The sequence below is a fragment of the Ursus maritimus genome, unplaced genomic scaffold (assembly GCF_017311325.1).
Source record: "Ursus maritimus isolate PB19 unplaced genomic scaffold, ASM1731132v1 scaffold_16, whole genome shotgun sequence".
NCBI lineage: Eukaryota > Metazoa > Chordata > Mammalia > Carnivora > Ursidae > Ursus > Ursus maritimus.
This window is the reverse complement of record NW_024424008.1, coordinates 5,615,926-5,633,765: the sequence shown is the minus strand read 5'-3', so window position 1 is coordinate 5,633,765 and position 17,840 is coordinate 5,615,926. Positions and strand designations below refer to the sequence as shown.

The 17,840-nt window shown below is 35.9% G+C and overlaps 1 protein-coding gene across 1 annotated transcript in view; it reads left to right on the top strand.

Annotated features, from left to right (window-relative positions):
* The window catches only part of SBF2 (SET binding factor 2), a 452,940-nt gene that overhangs the window by 265,880 nt on the left and 169,220 nt on the right, over positions 1-17,840 (top strand). The window contains 3 exon segments of the mRNA XM_040630773.1: positions 1,571-1,775; positions 13,700-13,809; positions 15,157-15,306. Of these exon segments, the coding sequence (XP_040486707.1) occupies positions 1,571-1,775; positions 13,700-13,809; positions 15,157-15,306 (465 nt within the window).

Here is a 17,840-nt window from a genome sequence, read left to right as displayed (position 1 = left end):
AGTGCTGGTAAAGGAGCCTTACCTATAAAATGTTACTAAGGGATGGATTCCATTCTGCCTATAGTATTTGAAATATAATCCTACTTAACTTGGGTGACTAGATAAAAATTTATGCCTTAAGGGTCTATGAAAATATTAACTGACACATTTAATTCAATTATTGCAAGCCTAACATGTGTTCAACATTGTGTCCCACTCATTAGGAAATAGTAGGAAATAGTTTAGGGTGCCTGCTATGTGCCAGGCAGTTTCTGGATGTAACAGGTATACAGCAGAGGACAAAAAAATATTTTTTTGATTGGCTGAAATGTTGGCCCTCATGGAGCGTCATTTTAGTAAGAGAAGGGTAGACAATAAACAAGTTAAATAAAATTTATAGCATGTGAGAAGGTGATAAGTGCTAAGGAGAAAAATATAATAACAGGAATAGGGAGTGTGTTAGGGGGTATAATGGTAGATAGGGTGGCCAAGAAAGGTGGTATTTGAGCAAAGAAATGCAGGAAGGGATAGAGGATGCTGTTCAAATTGTAGGGGGATAGGCAGAACAAACCGTTGAGTGCAAAGGTCTTGCGGTGGGAACAAGAAGGCCTGTGTGGCTAGAGCAGAATAAAGGAAGACAGTAGCAGGACACAGTCCTATAGGAACTTTGGGTATTACTCTCAGTGAGATGGAGAGCTATTTGAATGAATAGAGTAGTTAGGTGATGGTTTGACATACTTTTAACTAGATCACTCTGTCTGCAGTGTGAAGAATAGAGTAAGGGAGGGAGCAAGGGTGGAAGCAGAGAGACCAGTCAGGAGACGGTTCTTCTGTGGTAATATAGAGATGTTGGCTTGAACCACAGTGTTGTTGAAAAGTGGGCAGATTATGGGCATATTTGAAAGGCAAAGTCCAAAAGGTTTGCGGAAGAATGGATAATTGGGTGTTAGAGAAAGGCATTAAAGATGACTCTAATCTTTTCACCTGAGTAGAAAAATAAATATGGCATTTCCTGAAGTGGGGAAGACTGTAGAAAGCAGATTTGGAAGAGATGAGGAGTAAGCGCTCCATTTTGGACGTTTATTTAAGACGTTATTTTAAGTCCAAATGGAAATACTATGTGTGGACAGTTGAATATATGGGTATGGCATCCAGGAGAAAGCCCAGTGGGGGATAAAAATTTATGAATCATTGGTGTTTTTATGGTTTAAATATTGAAAATGGAAGCTGTCACCAAGGAAATAAGTATAAATAGAAAAGAGGCCCAAACTCTGAGCCCTGGGGTTTTCACATAATTAAGAGACTAGGAAGATGAAAAGTAGACAAAGATGTGGCAAGAAGACTAGAAACCAAGTGAAGAAAGCCTCCATGGAAAAGGGGTAAGAGTGATCGGCTGTATCAGATGCTGCTGATAGATCACGTCACGTAAGAAGTGAGATTCTGGTGTTCTCTTGTATGGCATGTGTCTGAATTACATGTAATCACTCATCTGTCTGATTTCAGTTTGTGGCCCTCTGAGCTCCCATTCTCTGCCTGGCAATCTGCCATTGTTATTTCAACTTTTGATGATTTTACCTGTTTGGTGTTGCAGGAGAATCCCAACCCTCATATGGCATTCCAGAAAGTTCCACGCCCAACAGAAGGATCCCACTTGCGAGTTCATATTCTTCCTTTCCCAAAGATTAATGAAACTCGGGTACAGGAATTAATACAGGAAAATCTTGCTAAGAACCAGAACGCACCTCCTGCTTCACGAGTGGAAAAGAAATGTGTTGTGCCAGCAGGTCCACCTGTTGGTATGTATCTGTCTGTTCTTTTGTTTTAAAAGTAAACCTTTTATCAAGATATAAGACACAAAAATGAAAGTGTACCACTTGACAAATTTTTACAGAGTAAACAAACTTGCATAACCAGAATTGAAGCATTGTTAGCACTCAAAACACTGTTCCATTCACTGTCTCTCACAAATGGTAACCATTAACCTCTCCACTACCTCTATAGAATCTTTTCTTTTTAAAAAACAGCTATATTGAGATATAAGTCACACACAGTAACACTCCTTAAAGTGCACAATTCAGTGGTTTTTTAGCATATCCCACAGTTGTGCGCCCATTTTCACTAATTTCAGAATGTTTTCATTATGCCAAATAGAAATACTCATACCCAGTAGCAGTACTCCCCATTTTCCCCCAAAACCACTCCTTCCCTAGCATTAGGCAATAATCCACTTTCTATCTTTATAGATTTACCTATCCTAACATTTTATATACATGGAGTTATACAGTATGATCTTTTGTAACTGGCTTCTTTCATTTAGCATAATATTTTCTTTCCTTCTTCTTCTGTTTTTTTTTTTTCTTAAAATTTTTATTATTTATTTTTATTTAAATTCAACTTATTAACATAATGGTATATTATTAGTTTCAGAGGTAGAGTTCAGTGATTCATCAGTCTTATATAATATCCAGTGCTCATTACATCCCCCACCCTCCTTAATGCCCATCACCCAGTTATCCCATCCCCCTACCTCCCTCCCCTCCAGCAACCCTCAGTTTGTTTCCTATGCTTAAGAGGCTTCTATGGTTTGTCTCCCTCTCTGATTTTATCTTGTCTTATTTTTTCCTCTCTTCCCCTATGATCCTCTGTTTTGTTTCTTAAATTCCACATATGAGTAAAATCATATAATAATTGTCTTTCTCTGATTGACTTATTTCACTTAGCATAATGTCTTCTAGTTCCATCCACATTGTTGCAAATGGCAAGATTTCACTTTTTTTGATGGCAAAAAGGTATTCCATTGTGTATATACCCCACATCTTCTTTATCCATTCATCTGTCGATGGACATCTGGGTTCTTCCCATAGTTTGGCTACTGTGGATGTTGCTACTGTAAACATTGGGGGCAGGTGTCCCTTTGGATCACTACATTTGTATCTTTGGGGCAAATACCCAGTAGTGCAATTGCTGGGTCATAGGGTAGCTCTATTTTTTGAGTTTTTTTTGAGGAACCTTCATACTGTTTTCCAGAGTGGTTGCACCAGCTTGCATTCCTACCAACAGCATAAAAGGGTCCCCGCCTGTGTCCACATCGTCACCAACATCTGTCATTTCCTGAATTGTTAATTTTAACCATTCTGACTGGTGTGAGGTTGTATCTCATTGCCCTTTTGATTTGTATATCCCTGATGCTGAGTGATGTTGAGCATTTTTTTCATGTGTCTTTTGGCCATTTGTATGTCTTCTTTGGAGAAATGTCTGTTCATGTCTTCTGCCCATTTCTTGATTGGATTATTTGTTCCTTGGGTGTTGAGTTTGATAAGTTCTTTATAGATTTTGGATACTAGCCCTTTATCTGATATATCATTTGCAGATATCTTCTCCTATTCTGTCAGTTGTCTTTTGGTTTTGTTGACCATTTCCTTTGCTGTGCAAAAGGTTTTTATCTTGATGAAGGCCCAATAGTTCATTTTTGCCTTTGTTTCCCTTGCCTTTGGAGATGTGTCTAGCAAGAAGTTGCTGTGGCCAAGGTCACAGAGGTTGCTGCCTGTGTTCTCTAGGATTTTGATGGATTCCTGTCTCACTTTTAGGTCTTTCATCAATTTTGAGTCTATTTTTGTGTATGGTGTAAGGAAATGGTCGTTTCATTCTTCTGCGTGTGGCTATCCAATTTTCCCAGCACCATTTGTTGAAGAGACTTCTTTCCATTGGATATTCTTTCCTGCTTTGTTGAAGATTAGTTGACCATAGAGTTAAGGGTCCATTTCTGGGTTCTCTGTTCTGTTCCCTTGATCTATGTGTCTGTTTCTGTGCCAGTCCCATACTGTATTGATGATTACAGCTTCGTAATACAGCTTGAAGTCCAGAATTGTGATGCTTCCAGCTTTGGTTTTCTTTTTCAACATTCCTTTGGCTATTCGGGGTCTTCTCTGGTTCTGTACAAATTTTAGGATTATTTGTTCCAGCTCTGTAAAAAAAAAAGTTGATGGTATTTTGATAGGGATTGCATTGAATGTATAAATTGTTCTAGGTAGCATAGACATTTTAGCAATATTTGTTCTTCCAGTCTGTAAGCATGGAATGTTTTTCCATTTCTTTGTGTCTTCCTCAATTTCTTTCATGAGTGTTCTGTAGTTTTCTGAGTACAGATCTTTTGCCTCTTTGATTAAGTTTATTCCTAGCTATCTTATGGTTTGGGGTGCAATTATAAATGGGATCGACTCCTTAATTTCTCTTTCTTCTGTCTCATTGTTGGTGTATAGAAATGCAACTGATTTCTGGGCATTGATTTTATATCCTGCCATGTTGCTGAATTCCTGTATGAGTTCTAGCAGTTTTGGGGTGGAGTCTTTTGGGTTTTCCACATAGAGTATCATGTCATCTACAGAGAGTGAGTGTTTGACTTCTTTGCTGACACAGATTCCTTTTATTTCTTTTTGTTGTCTGATTGCTGAGGCTAGGACTTCTGGTAGTGGTGAAAGTGAACATCCCTGTCGTGTTCCTGACCTTAGGGTAAAAGCTCTCAGTTTTTCCCCATTGAGAATGATATTCACTGTGGGCTTTTTGTATATGCCTTTTATGATATTGAGGTATGTTTCCTCTATCCCTACACTGTGAAGAATTTTAATCAAGAAAGGATGCTATACTTTGTAGCAAATGCTTTTTCTGCATCCATTGAGAGGATCATATGGTTCTTGTCCTTTCTTTTATTAATGTAGTACATCACATTGATTGATTTGCGGATGTTGAACCACCCTTGCAACCCAGGAATAAATCCCACTTGGTTGTGGTGAATAATCCTTTTAATGTACTGTTAGGATCCTATTGGCTAGTATGTTGGTGAGAATTTTTGCATCCATGTTCATGAGGGATATTGTTCTGTAATTCTCCTTTTTGGTGGGGTCTTTGGTTCTGGGATCAAGGTCATGCTGGCTTCATAGAGTTAGGTTTTCCTTCCATTTTTGTTTTTTGAAACAGCTTCAGAAAAATAGGTATTAATTCTTCTTTAAATGTTTGGTGGAATTCCCCTGAGAAGCTATCTGGCCCTGTACTCTTGTTTTTTTGGGAGATTTTTGATTACTGCTTCAATTTCCTTGCTGGTTATGGGTCTGTTCAGATTTTCTGTTTCTTCCTGTTTCAGTTTTGGTAGTTTATAAGTCTCTAGGAATGCATCCATTTCTTCCAGATTGCCTAATTGGTTGGCATATAGTTGCTCATAATATGTTCTGATAATTGTTTGTATTTTGTCAGTGTTGATTGTGATCTCTCCTCTTTTATTCATGATTTTATTTATTTGGGTCCTTTCTCTTTTCTTTTTGATAAGTCTGTCCAGGGGTTTATCAATCTTATTAATTCTTTCAGAGAACCAGCTCCTAGTTTCATTGATCTGTTCTACTGTTCTTTTAGTTTCTCTTTCATTGATTTCTGCTCCTGCTTGGTGTGGGCTTTTTTTGCTGTTCTTTCTCCAGCTCCTTTAGGTGTAAGGTTAGGTTGTGTATTTGAGACCTGTCTTGTTTCTTAAGAAAGGCTTGTATTGCTATATATTTCCCTCTTAGGACTGCCTTTGCTGCATCCCAAAGATTTTGAACAGTAGTGATTTCATTTTCATTTGTTTCCATGAATTTTTAAAATTCCTCTTTAATTTCCTGGTTGACTTATTCATTCTTTAGTAGGATGCTCTTTAGCCTCCATGTATTTGAGTTCTTTCCAAATTTCCCTTTTATGATTGAGTTCCAGTTTCAAAGCATTGTGGTCTAAAAATATGCAGGGAATGATCCCAGTCTTTTGTTACCAGTTGAGACTTGATTTGTGACCCACTAGGTGATCTGTTCTGAAGAATGTTCCATGTGAATTTGAGAAGAATGTGTATTCCGTTGCTTTAGGATGGAGTGCTCTGAATATATCCGTGAAGTCCATCTGGTCCAGTATGTCATTCAAAGCCCTTGTTTCCATGTTGATCTTCTGCTTAAATGATCTGTCATTTGCAGTGAGTGGGATGTTAAAGTCCCCTACTATTATTTTATTATTATCAATGTATTTCTTTAACTTTGTTACCAATTGGTTTATATAATTGGCTACTCCCACATTAGGGGCATAAATATTTACAATTTTTAAATCTTGTTACATAGACCCTTTAATTATGATATAGTGTCCTTCCTTATCTCTTATTACAGTCTTTGGTTTAAAATCTAATCTGTCTGGTATAAGGATTGCCACCCAGCTTTCTTTTGATGTCCGTCAGCATGATAAATGGTTTTCCACCCCCGTACTTTCAATCTGGAAGGGTCTTTAGGTCTAAGATGAGTCTCTTGCAGATAGCATATCAATGGCTCTTGCTTTTTTATCCAATCTTATACTGTCTGTCTTTTGATTGGGGCATTTAGTCCATTTACATTCAGAGTTACTATTGAAAGATATGAATTTAGTGCCATTGTATTACCTGTAAAGTCACTGTTTCTGTATATTGTCTGTGTTTCTTTCTGGTCTATGTTACTTTTGGGCTCTCTGTTCCCTTAAAGGATTCCTTCCAATATTTCTTGTAGGGCTGGTTTAGTAATCACAAATTCTTTTAGTTTCTGTTTGTTCTAGAAGCTTTTTATCTCTCCTGTTTTGAATGACATCCTAGCTGGATAAAGTATTCTTGGCTGCATATTTTTCTCATTTAGCACTCTGAATATAGCATGCCAGTCCTTTCTTGCCTGCCAGGTGTTTGTGGGTAAGTCGGCTGCCAGTCTAATGTTTCTACTCTTGTAAGTTATGGACCTCTTGTCCCAAGCTGCTTTCAGGATTTTCTCTTTGTCTCTGAGATTTTCAAGTTTCACTGTTATATATCAGGGTGTTGACCTATTATTACTGATTTTTGAGGGGGAGTTCTCTGTGCCTCTTGGACTTGAGTGCCTGTTTCCTTCCCCAGATTAAGGAAGTTCTCTGCTATAATTTGCTCCAGTATACCTTCTGCCTGCCCCCACCCCTCTCTCTTTCCTCTTCTTCTGCGATCCCAATTATTCTAATGTTGCTTCGCTTTGTGGTATCACTTACCTTTTGAATTCTCCCTTCGTGATCCAGTAGTTGTTTATCCCTCTTTTTCTCAACTTATTTATTCTCCATCATTTTATCTTCTATATCACTAATTCTCTCTTTTGCCTCATTTATCCTAGCAGTTAGAGCCTCCCTTTTTTATTGTACCTCATTAATAGCCTTTTTGATTTTGACTTGATTAGATTTTAGTTCCTTTATTTCTCCAGAAAGGAATTCTCTTGTGTCTTCTATGCTATTTCAAACCCAGCTAGTATCTTTATAATGATTATTCTGAGCTCTAATTCTGACATCTTACTTATATCCATACTGATTAGGTCCCTGGCAGTCTGTACTGCCTCTTGTTCTCTTTTTTGAGATGAGTTTTTCTGTCCTGTCATTCTGTTCAGAGAAGAATTGTTGAATGAGAGAAGAAAATACTAAAATGGCAACAATAACCCCAGAGAAATGTATGCTAAACAAATCAGAAGAGACCTGAAACCAAAAAATAAAAAAGAATTTTTAAAAAGGAATATAATCAGACAGGTGAACAGAACAGAGCAATACACTGGATCCTGTGTGTATTTTGGTCTGTTTGTTAGAAAGCTAGATCCCAAAATTGTAAAGAAAGGAAAACTTATATATGTACAAAAATAAAATTAAATACAATGAAAGGATAGAATGTAACTGTAAAAATGAAAATTAAAAGACAAAAAGCAAAAAAGAAGGAATATAAACAGGTGAACAAAACAGAGCAATACACGATATCCTAGTGTGTTTTGGTCGGTTTCTTAGAAGAAACTACATCTCAAAATTGTAAAGAAAGAAAAACTTATATAATGTATATAAAAACTTATATACAAAAATAAAATTGAATACATTGAAAGGATGAAATGTAACTGTAAAGACGAAAATTAAAAAAGACTTTCACACACACACACAAAAAGAGACAATATGATCAGACAGGTGGTCAGACAGGTTCTGGGTGTATTTTGGTCTGTTAGAAGAAACTGCATCCCAAAATTGTAAAGAAAGAAAAAAATATATGTATGTATAATTAAATACAATGAAAGGATAGAATGTAACTGTAAAAACAAAAATTAAAAAAGATTTTTTAAAAAGTTGATAAAATAAGAAATTGGTAGAAAAAGGAAAGAGAAAAACATTTAAAATTGGAAGACTAATGAATCGTGGGGGAAAAAACCATGAATTCTTACACTGTTTTCCCCCTAGTGCTAGTTTTGCAGTTCTCTGATTGGTAAACTTGGTCTTAGCTGGATATTCTTGCTGATCTTCTTGGGGAGGGGCATGTTGTGTTGATTCTGAAGTGTCTTTCCCTGGGCAGAATTGCACTGCCCTTGCCAGGGGGCCAGGCTAAGTAATGGGCTCTGGATTGCTCTATGTGGCTTTTGTTCCCTTAAGGCTTTCTGTGCCACTTTTTACAGGATGAGAATGAAAACGGCATCCTCCTAATCTCCAGCCCTGGAGCCAAAAGCTCCAGGCCCCACTCCTCAGTGTGCCCTCAGGGAAAAGCAATCAATCGCTCCTGTCTTCCTGGTCTCCATCTGCACTCCATGGTCACCCAGCCCATGACCGTGTGTTTCTGTCTCAGGCATGGGACCCCATTTTGTGTCTCCAAACCCTGTAGACTCCTGAAGTGTGCACCTGTGCTGCTCCTCCCAGGGGAAGAAGCGGGGTCTCCGAGCGTTTTTGTCGCTCTCTGAGCCTGGGCTCAGAGAGCTGTTGTCCAGCCATGCCATGGTTCATGATATATGGCAACCGTGAGCTGAGAGCCCACTCCTGGGCTCGCCGATTGCTGCCGGTTTCCCTGCTCCAATGCCTGGGAACTCTGATGCATTCAGGCACTCCCAGTCTTTCTGTGATTCCAGGGATCCTGAGACCACACTGTCCCACCAAAGATTACGCCTCACTTCCGGTTCCGATGCTATATCACTTTCTGGTGCCGACTTACAGAGTCTCTCTTCCCATAGCTTATCTTCCAACCTATCCACTTGGATTCACTTCTTTGCACCTCCTACCTTGCAGAAAATTGTTGCTTTTCTATTTGTAGAGTTGCAGCTATTCTTTTCTTAGATCTCTGGTTGAGTTCACAGGGTTCAGAATGATTTGATAGCTATCTAGCTGAATTCCTGGGACCAGATGAAACTAAGATCTCTTACGCCTTTGCCATCTTGGACTATCTCTATCATAATATTTTCAAGGTTCATCTATGTGGCATGTATTAGTACTTCATTGCTTTTTATGGCCGAATAATATTCCATTGTATGGATATGTATGTACGTATATGTGTATATATATGTGTATATATGTATGTATATTTACATTTTGTTATCAGTTCATCAGTTGGTGGGTAGTTGGGTTGTTTCTCCTTTTCGGCTACTATTAAGAATGCTGCTGTGAGCATTCATGTGTAAGTTTTTGTATGGATAAATGTTTCCAATTTTCTCAGATATATACGTAGGTGGGAATTGCTGGGTCATATTGTAAGCCTACGTTTAATGTTTTGAGGAACTGCCAGGCAGTTTTCCAAAATGCCTGTATCATTTTACATTCCCACCGGCAATGTTTGGGCATTCTGATTTCTCCATATGCACTAATGTTGTAGAGCATCTTTTCATGTACTCATTCGTCATTTTTATATCTTCTTGGAGAAATGTGTATTTAGATCCTTTGTTCATTTTTAATTGGGCTACTTGTCTTTTTATTATTGATTCCTAAGAATTCTGTCTATATTTTGTATACAAGTCCCTTATCAGAGAATATAATTTGCAAATATTTTTTGCCATTCTATGAGTTGTCTTTACTGATTTTTATTTCTTCTTCTTCTTCAGCTATTGAGGGAGATGTGTTCAAGTCTCCTGTGATAATAGTAGAATGGCCTGTTTCTCATTTTAGTTCTATCCATTTTTTTTCATATAGAAGATGATTTATTGGATGCAAATGTATTTATAAAAGTTGTAGCATCCCAGTGATTGATCTTTTTATCATATGAAATATTCCTTTTTGTCTCTATAATGCTTCTTGCCTTAAAGTCTACTTTGATGTTTATATAGCTATACCAGATTTCCTTTGCTTAGTGTTCGTTCGGTTTATCTTTTCTTATCCTTTTATTTTCAAACTTTCCAGGGCCTTATATTTTATGAATGCCTCTTGTAAACAGCATGTGGTGGGTTTTTTTGAAACCAGTCTATCTTACTATACTACTTATATTATTTAATATTACTTATATATATGTAAATATAATTACTGGTATATTAATGGCTTTAATGTAATCTACTGGTGTTTTTTTTTTCTACTTAATCTCCCTGTTTTATGTTTCCCACTGCTTTCTTGCTTTCTTTTGGGTTAATAAACTATTTTTCTTATCCCACAATTTATCTCTGTTAACTTGTTGTTTATACATTTGTTTATTGTTCTTTTAGTGGCTTACCTAGGAACCATAGCACACATCTTCTTTTGTCAGTACAGCTTTCACCAGGAACTTTGCAGGTCAGCCTAGCCATCTGCCAGAATCAAGCCTGGATTCTCAGCCTCCTGTCTGTACCCGGTATTGGCAAATCTCCTAGGGCAAAAAGTGGATGTGTGTGTTAACTCACTCTCTAGCTTCTTTTCCCTTCTCTGGAATTTTAGGTCCTCCAGTCCTTGTGCTTCTGTAGCAATCTGATATATTTAAATAGATCATTTTGCATTTTATCTGACTTCTGTAATTATTCCTGGTAGGAATTTTAGTTTGCTCCATCATACCTAGAAGTGAGTGTAATTTTATTATCAATGGATAACAGTATAGTCATTCTATATTTACATAGTAATGTTAATTTGCCATTATTTTCCTAGGAATTAATAGCTTTTACTTAAGTGTTGATTGGATTTTCACATAGAGAAGAGGACAGAGAAGGTAGACATGTTAGGGTAAATAGTTATCTTTTGAAGGAGTTATGTAATTTTGATACTCATAAGCTAGTTGAGTACTTTAAATATCCTCAGAAGAGAAGTTTGTTTAAAACTTAATTTTCTTAAATTGTCACCTTAATTGTCTCAGTATTATCTTTGCACAGTCTCTTTACTTTCCTCATTTTCAATCCACATCAAATTCTTTCTTTAGATGCATGTAGAGTATCTCATTGTAATCAGTGAGAGAGGTACACATGACTCAGTATTTAGCCCTGCATGTAAAACCTGAATGAATGAATGAATGAATGAATGAATGAATGAATGCAGGACCCTGTCCAACTTTCTGGTTAATTTGGGTTGATTAGAATCAGGATTTTCTTTATACTGAAATTAAAAGGTATGAATGTTTCATTTTACATGACACTCATGAGTGTAAAATTGCTCTGTCACCTTATGAGGCATTCACATTTTGAGAGGTTAATTAGTTTCCACACATTCCTCAGAGGAGCCAGAGTAATGTTGATTGGCTGGAACCAGCATTGGAAAGCTAAAGCCTTAGAAGGGAAGCCCTGGGAAGTCAAGTACTCTTAAACCAGAGTTGTCGTCGGACGTTAGAAAGTGAGTATTAGAATACCACAGCTGGGGATTTGGCCAGTCTGAAGTATCAGTAACTCCCAGTGAAGAACTTTCTTCTGGGAGTGAACTAAGTCATTGTCTCAAGTAACTCTCAAATAAGGAAACAGACTTATTACCAGAAAATGTGGTTTGTTTGTTTGTTTTTAACAGCTTGCCCTAAAGAAAATTTAAAATACTGGTGAAGAGATTTTAGAACTAAAAGTTTATAAACACAGGTTAAAGATGTTGCTCAGTAAAGTACATGGTATTATTTGGAGACTCCAAGAAGTTTCCTACTCTAAATATAGATTGATTTCTATTTCAGTCTATTCCACTGACCTACATGTGTGGGAAGCCCCAGAGCATGCAATTAAGAATGAACATTTCATACAGAAGAGTCATGTGAAATAATCTGTTTAACCATCATGATCATGCAGAATATTAGTGTTGCATGATTAAAAATGATTTGAAGAAAACTGGTAAAATTTGAGTTCTATTGTCTAGTTAATTGTATGGTGCCAATTGATTCCCTGATTCTGATAAAGCATTGTAGTTAGGTAAGATATCACCATTGGGGGAAGCTAAGTGATGAGGGCATGAATCTTCTCTCTACTATTTTGTAACTTCTCATGAGCTTATTTAGTATTATTCAAAGTAAAAAAGTTTCAAAAATGATTTGAAGGATATAAGAGTTTGTATTGAAATGAAAGGGATGTTAATAAGTAAGATATGATAGTTTTTCTTCTTAGGTATGAAGGGAGGTAAAAGGATTATGCCTTTAGATTCCAAGAGCACCCATAAAATAGAAGGGGTCTTAAAAAGCAGAATCAGACCTATAAATATAGAGAACAAACTGATGCTTGCCAGGGGACGGAGGGGTTTGGGCAAAATGGGCCAAGGGGAGTGGGAGATACAGGCTTCTAGTTATGGAATGAATAAGTTGCAAAAATAAAAGACACAGCATGGGGACACCTGGGTGGCTCAGTTGGGTAAGCGTCTGCCTTTGGCTCAGGTCATGATCCTGCGATCAAGCCCCATATCAGGCTCCCTGCTCAGCGGGGAGCCTGCTTTTCCCTTTCCCTGTACCTCTCTCCCCGCTTGTGCTCTTTCTCTCTTGCTCTGTCTCACTCTCTTGAATAAATAAATAAAATCTTAAAGAAAAGACAGCATAAGGAATTCAATGATATTATAATCACTATGTAATGGGACAGATGATAGCTATACTTGTGGTGAACAAAGCATAGTGTATAAACTTGTCAAGTCACCAAGTTGTACACCTGAAACTAATGTAACATTGTGTGTCAACTACACTCAAATAAGAGAAAAAGAAAAAAGAAAAACCTATATAAGGGGTCTTTCTTTTTGGCTTAAGAATTATTGATACTACATCTTTTGTACCAATGATATAGTAAAGGTCTTGGTGAAAGTATACTTTTATTTAACTAATGCTACTTTTATTTATATCCTTCTAATATTCTTTTACTAAGGTAAATTTATTTTAAGTAATTTTAGCCTATATATTAGACTAGAATTATTCAGTCTTATGGTAAAGGTGACTGGTACATAGTTCATGGGACTAAAAAATCACTCCATATAGTAATGCTTGAGCCATAATCATTTCTCTTTTTGTATAGTGCTTTCTCAGGTCACCTCTACTCAAATTTGTAGAATCTGATTTTTTGTGGTATGTGGTTTTTCTTTGGTAATATCTTAGAAATATCAGCTTCTTTTTTTGTTAGTAGTCCTGTCACATATAAGTATTAGCTACTTTTTCATGATACTGTACCCTAAACATTTATCATTTTGTTTACAATTGAAGTTAAACATTTATCAGTTTGCTTACAATTGAAGTTAAAAGTGGATGTTTACTTTTGTTCTATACAATTTTACTGTGCAGTATGAATTAATTTGCATAAGAGTTCAGTTTATCATTGGAATCTATCCTGTGAAATTATCCTCAATAAGCCATTGACTGGCCTGACATTTCAGAACCTAAATATGTGATCAAAGTAGTGAAATGGAGTACCTTCGATGCCGTGTAACCAGGGAGAAGAACAGAGTCTAAATGTTGGTCGTGTAAACGGTGACAGCCGTATAAGCTGTAAACAGTAACATTCCCTTTGCTTTTGTAATTGCCAAAGGTGTTCACCTTATTTGTGTTGTCTTTATATTCCTCTGCTAGTTTCGATAATGGATAAGGGGACAACAGTTTTCAACAGCGCACAGAGATTGGAAGTTGTTCGAAATTGCATCTCATTCATATTTGAAAATAAAACATTGGAGACTGAAAAGGTACTAAAACTCCTTCTTTCCCAAGGAAGCGCTCGTCATTTCCCTTTCAGATGTACATGTCTAGCTTGACAAGTGACCTCTCCTCTAACCGCACCTCTTCCTTATCAAGTGTCCTTTTACTGTTTTGATCATTTTAAATGAATTGTGTCTAAGATTTTAAATCTATGCCATGTCTAGTTATATGGCTACCAGAGAAGTATTGATAGTGATTTTTTCCTGAAACTTTTAAACATTGTTCTATAAATCCTATTATGACATATTACTTAGAAATTTAACATTTTAAATATAATTTTATTTATTGCAAAGAATCTAGTCAGAATAAGAAATGAATTATAAAAACAGTGGTATTCAACTTAAATGTGCCTCATTAAAGCACGTTTTCTTGCCTTCTTTAAGAAAACGTGTTAAACATAATATAATCTTAGTGACTCGTCATAGCTCTGAACATCTATTACAAGAGGCTAAAGCATGAACAAAGTAACATTTTTACCCTTATAGTAAACGACTCCAAGCCTTTTTAGGTTTTGACTTTTTTTTGGTTTCCATTTTCTCTTACGCTTGAAGTATTATAATAGACTTCCTTTTGCTTTTCTTGCTTTCAGGTTTTACATCCTGTTTTGTGTACCTGCCTGTAACAGTATTATGCTCTCCTACTCTCAGATTTCTTCCTTCCTTCTTATTTGCTCCTTTATTCTGTATTTTTTACGTTTTCAAAGTTAAATAAGCCTGTTATTATTTTATATAAAGTACATTAACTAGGCTCTAAATGGCAAACTGAGAGATACATTCTTCTGTGTGATGAAGTGAAAGAATTTTAATGCATAAGTGTAGACATTTCTATTTGTTAATCTGAGTCCTTTTTCCTTCTTTATTATATTGAAATGAGAGGAGATGTAGAATTTTCTAGTCATAAATTAAAACTGACTAGTGATTAACTGACCGACTTAAAAGTATAAAATCACCTGTGTTTCTTGTCATTTTAATTTTTCCTTCTGTTTTTGCCACAGAGATGTGGCCAGTTATTGAAAGAAGGTATCTAAGTGTCATGAGTGTTTTGGTAACCGAAGTTTTGTTGAATTTTTTTATTAAGTGAAGTTAATGTTATTTTTTAACTTATTACATAAATCAATTCTACTTATTTTTCATGCTGGCTTACCAATAAAAATAATTACTTACACGTCTATTTTATAATTGTTCTTAATAGCAAATCTACTCTTTTCTGGAAGTTTAATTATAATATCTTTGTTAAATGGTTTACAGGGTGTACTCGAATTTTTAGTGTCACCCATTGAATGTTGTTTTTTTCCATTGGTACCTTTTGTTCACTTCTGCCTCTTTTGTCCTCAGACCCTTCCAGCTGCATTGAGAGCCCTTAAAGGAAAGGCAGCAAGACAGTGTCTCACTGATGAGCTGGGCTTACATGTCCAGCAAAACCGGGCTATATTAGACCATCAACAGTTTGACTATATAATAAGGATGATGAACTGTACTCTACAGGTAATTTTTAGTTCTTTCAGATTATTCCTAGTATTTGAGAATACTTTTTATTTTTCCAGGAGATTCTGTTTACTGATATGTCAACTTCTTGAGCCTTCCACAGTGAATAGGGTGAAGAACCAATATCCACACCATTTCTGTCAGAAATACTTATTTATTACTTGGCACAAATATTGAGTTTTTCATACTATCTTTGTTTTCTCTTGAAAAATGCTAGGGTAGGGGAGCCTGGGTGGCTCAGTCAGTTAAGCGTCTGCTTTGGCTCAGCTCATGATCTTGGGCTCCTGGGATTGAGCCCTGAGTCAGGCTCTCTGCTTAACAAGGAGTCTGCTTTTCCCTCTCACTCTCCTTCTGTGTGTTCTCTCTCTCTCTCTCTCTCAAATAAAATAAATAAAATCTTAAAAAAAAAACCAGGTTATTTTGTTCTTTAAGCAGACTTTCTGAAAATGAAAAATGAAAAGTCATCTTTAAAAAATTCAGTTTTATGTTACTTAATGTTAGGTTATTTAATAATTACTTAATTATTCATTTCAGTCAGTTTTTAGTTGTGCTATTAAGGTAGAGGGTAATGAGTGATGATAATTCAAGTTATAAATGAATTACTTAGTATTTGCTAAGCGCCATGCGTATAAGGTCAAAAAATCCTTCTGCTTGGCATCAAAATATATATATTGTCTTACAGAAATAAACTTCCCATAAAATAGTGAAGACAATTTAGAAGCAAATAGTCTAATTTCCCCATGCTGTCTCACGTGTTAAATAGTTTACGACATTGGCATCATATTCTTTACAGGTGATACAAAAATTATTTCTCAAACTTTTTGCACAAAGAGAAGAATGTAATTAAATATTAAGAATTCAAAGACTATCTGTGGGACTCTAGAGAAAGTAAACAAAATGCATGTTAAATTCTGTTAGATTGGAAAATGAGAATTACTAGGTATAATTAATAATAAAATTTATGGATGAAAGAAGGCCTAATTAAATGGAGAGATACACCATGTCCATGGATTGGAAGACTCAATATTATGAAGATATCAGTTCTTCCCAAAATAATCAATAGATGCAATGCAATTTCCATCACAATCCCAAATAGAGGAGCAAAAGCCCAAGAATTACCAACACACTCCTAAAACAACAACAAACAACTTGGTAATTGGTCCTGTCAGATATCAAAAATTAGTTTGAAAGAAGACATAAAAATAAATTAATTAAAAATAAAAATAAGAGAAGACAGGAAAATGGCCAAAAGGTACCTGAAAATGTGTTCAACATCAGTAATCATCAGGGAAATATAAATAAAAATCACCATGAGATACCACCTCACATTTGTTAGAATGGCTGTTATCAAAAAGATAAAAGATAAGTGTTGGGAAAGATGTGGAAAAAAGGGAACCCTTGTGCTCTGTTGGTAGGAATGTAAATTGATACAACCACTACGAAAAACACAAAATTAAAACCAGAACAAGCATATGATCCAACAATCCCACTTCTGAATATATCCAAAGGAAAACAGGATATTGAAAAGGCGTCTGCATCCCCATGTTCACTGCAGCATTTTTAACAGTAGCCAAGCTAAGAAAACAACCTAAGTGTCTATCAGCAGATGACTAGGCAAAGATGATGTGGTACATATAAGCAATGAAAGTGTTCAACCGTGATAAAGAAGGAAGTCCTGCCATTTGCAATAACAGGGATAGATGTTGAAGGCATCATGATAAGTGAAATAAGCCAGACAGAGAAAAATAAATACTGCGTGGTATCACAAATATGTAGAATCTTAAAAAAAAAAAAAGTCAAACTCTTAGAAACAGAGAGTAAAAAAGTGGTTGCCAGGGCCTGAAGCGGGGGAGGGGGAATAGGGAGAACTTGGTAAGAGGTGCACACTTTTAGCTATTTGGTGGCTAAGGCCTAAGGATCTAATTTAAAATGTGGTGACTACAGTTGATAAAATTGTATTATATACTTAGAATTTGCTGAGAGAGTAGAACTTAAATATTTGCATCAAACAACAACAACAAAACAGATAAATATGGGAATCCTTTCACGATGTATGCATATATCAAATCACTGTGTACACTTGAAATATTTTACCATTTTATTTATCAATTATACCTCAATAAAACATAAAACAATGTTTAATTAGTTTAAAATTGTAGTGATTAAGACAGTGTGGTATTGGTACAATCATAAAGAGATTGACCAAAAGAACTGAATATAGGACAGAGTTCATAAACGGATGATGACAGATAATATACAGAGGTACACATATATGGGAATGTGACTTATGACAAAATTGTCATTTCAGATCAGTGACAAAGGAATGAAAAATTCAATAAATAGTGCTGGGAAAATTAGGTGACCATGTACACAAAAAATGTAAGATACCTCACTGGTGTATGTATACCACACTATACACTAAAAGCAGTTTCATGTGGACTAAAGACTTAAATATGAGAAGCCAACCTTCACAGTTTTTCAGATAATCTTTAAAGGAGATATCCTTGACTTTGAGGTAGGGATAGATTTGTTAA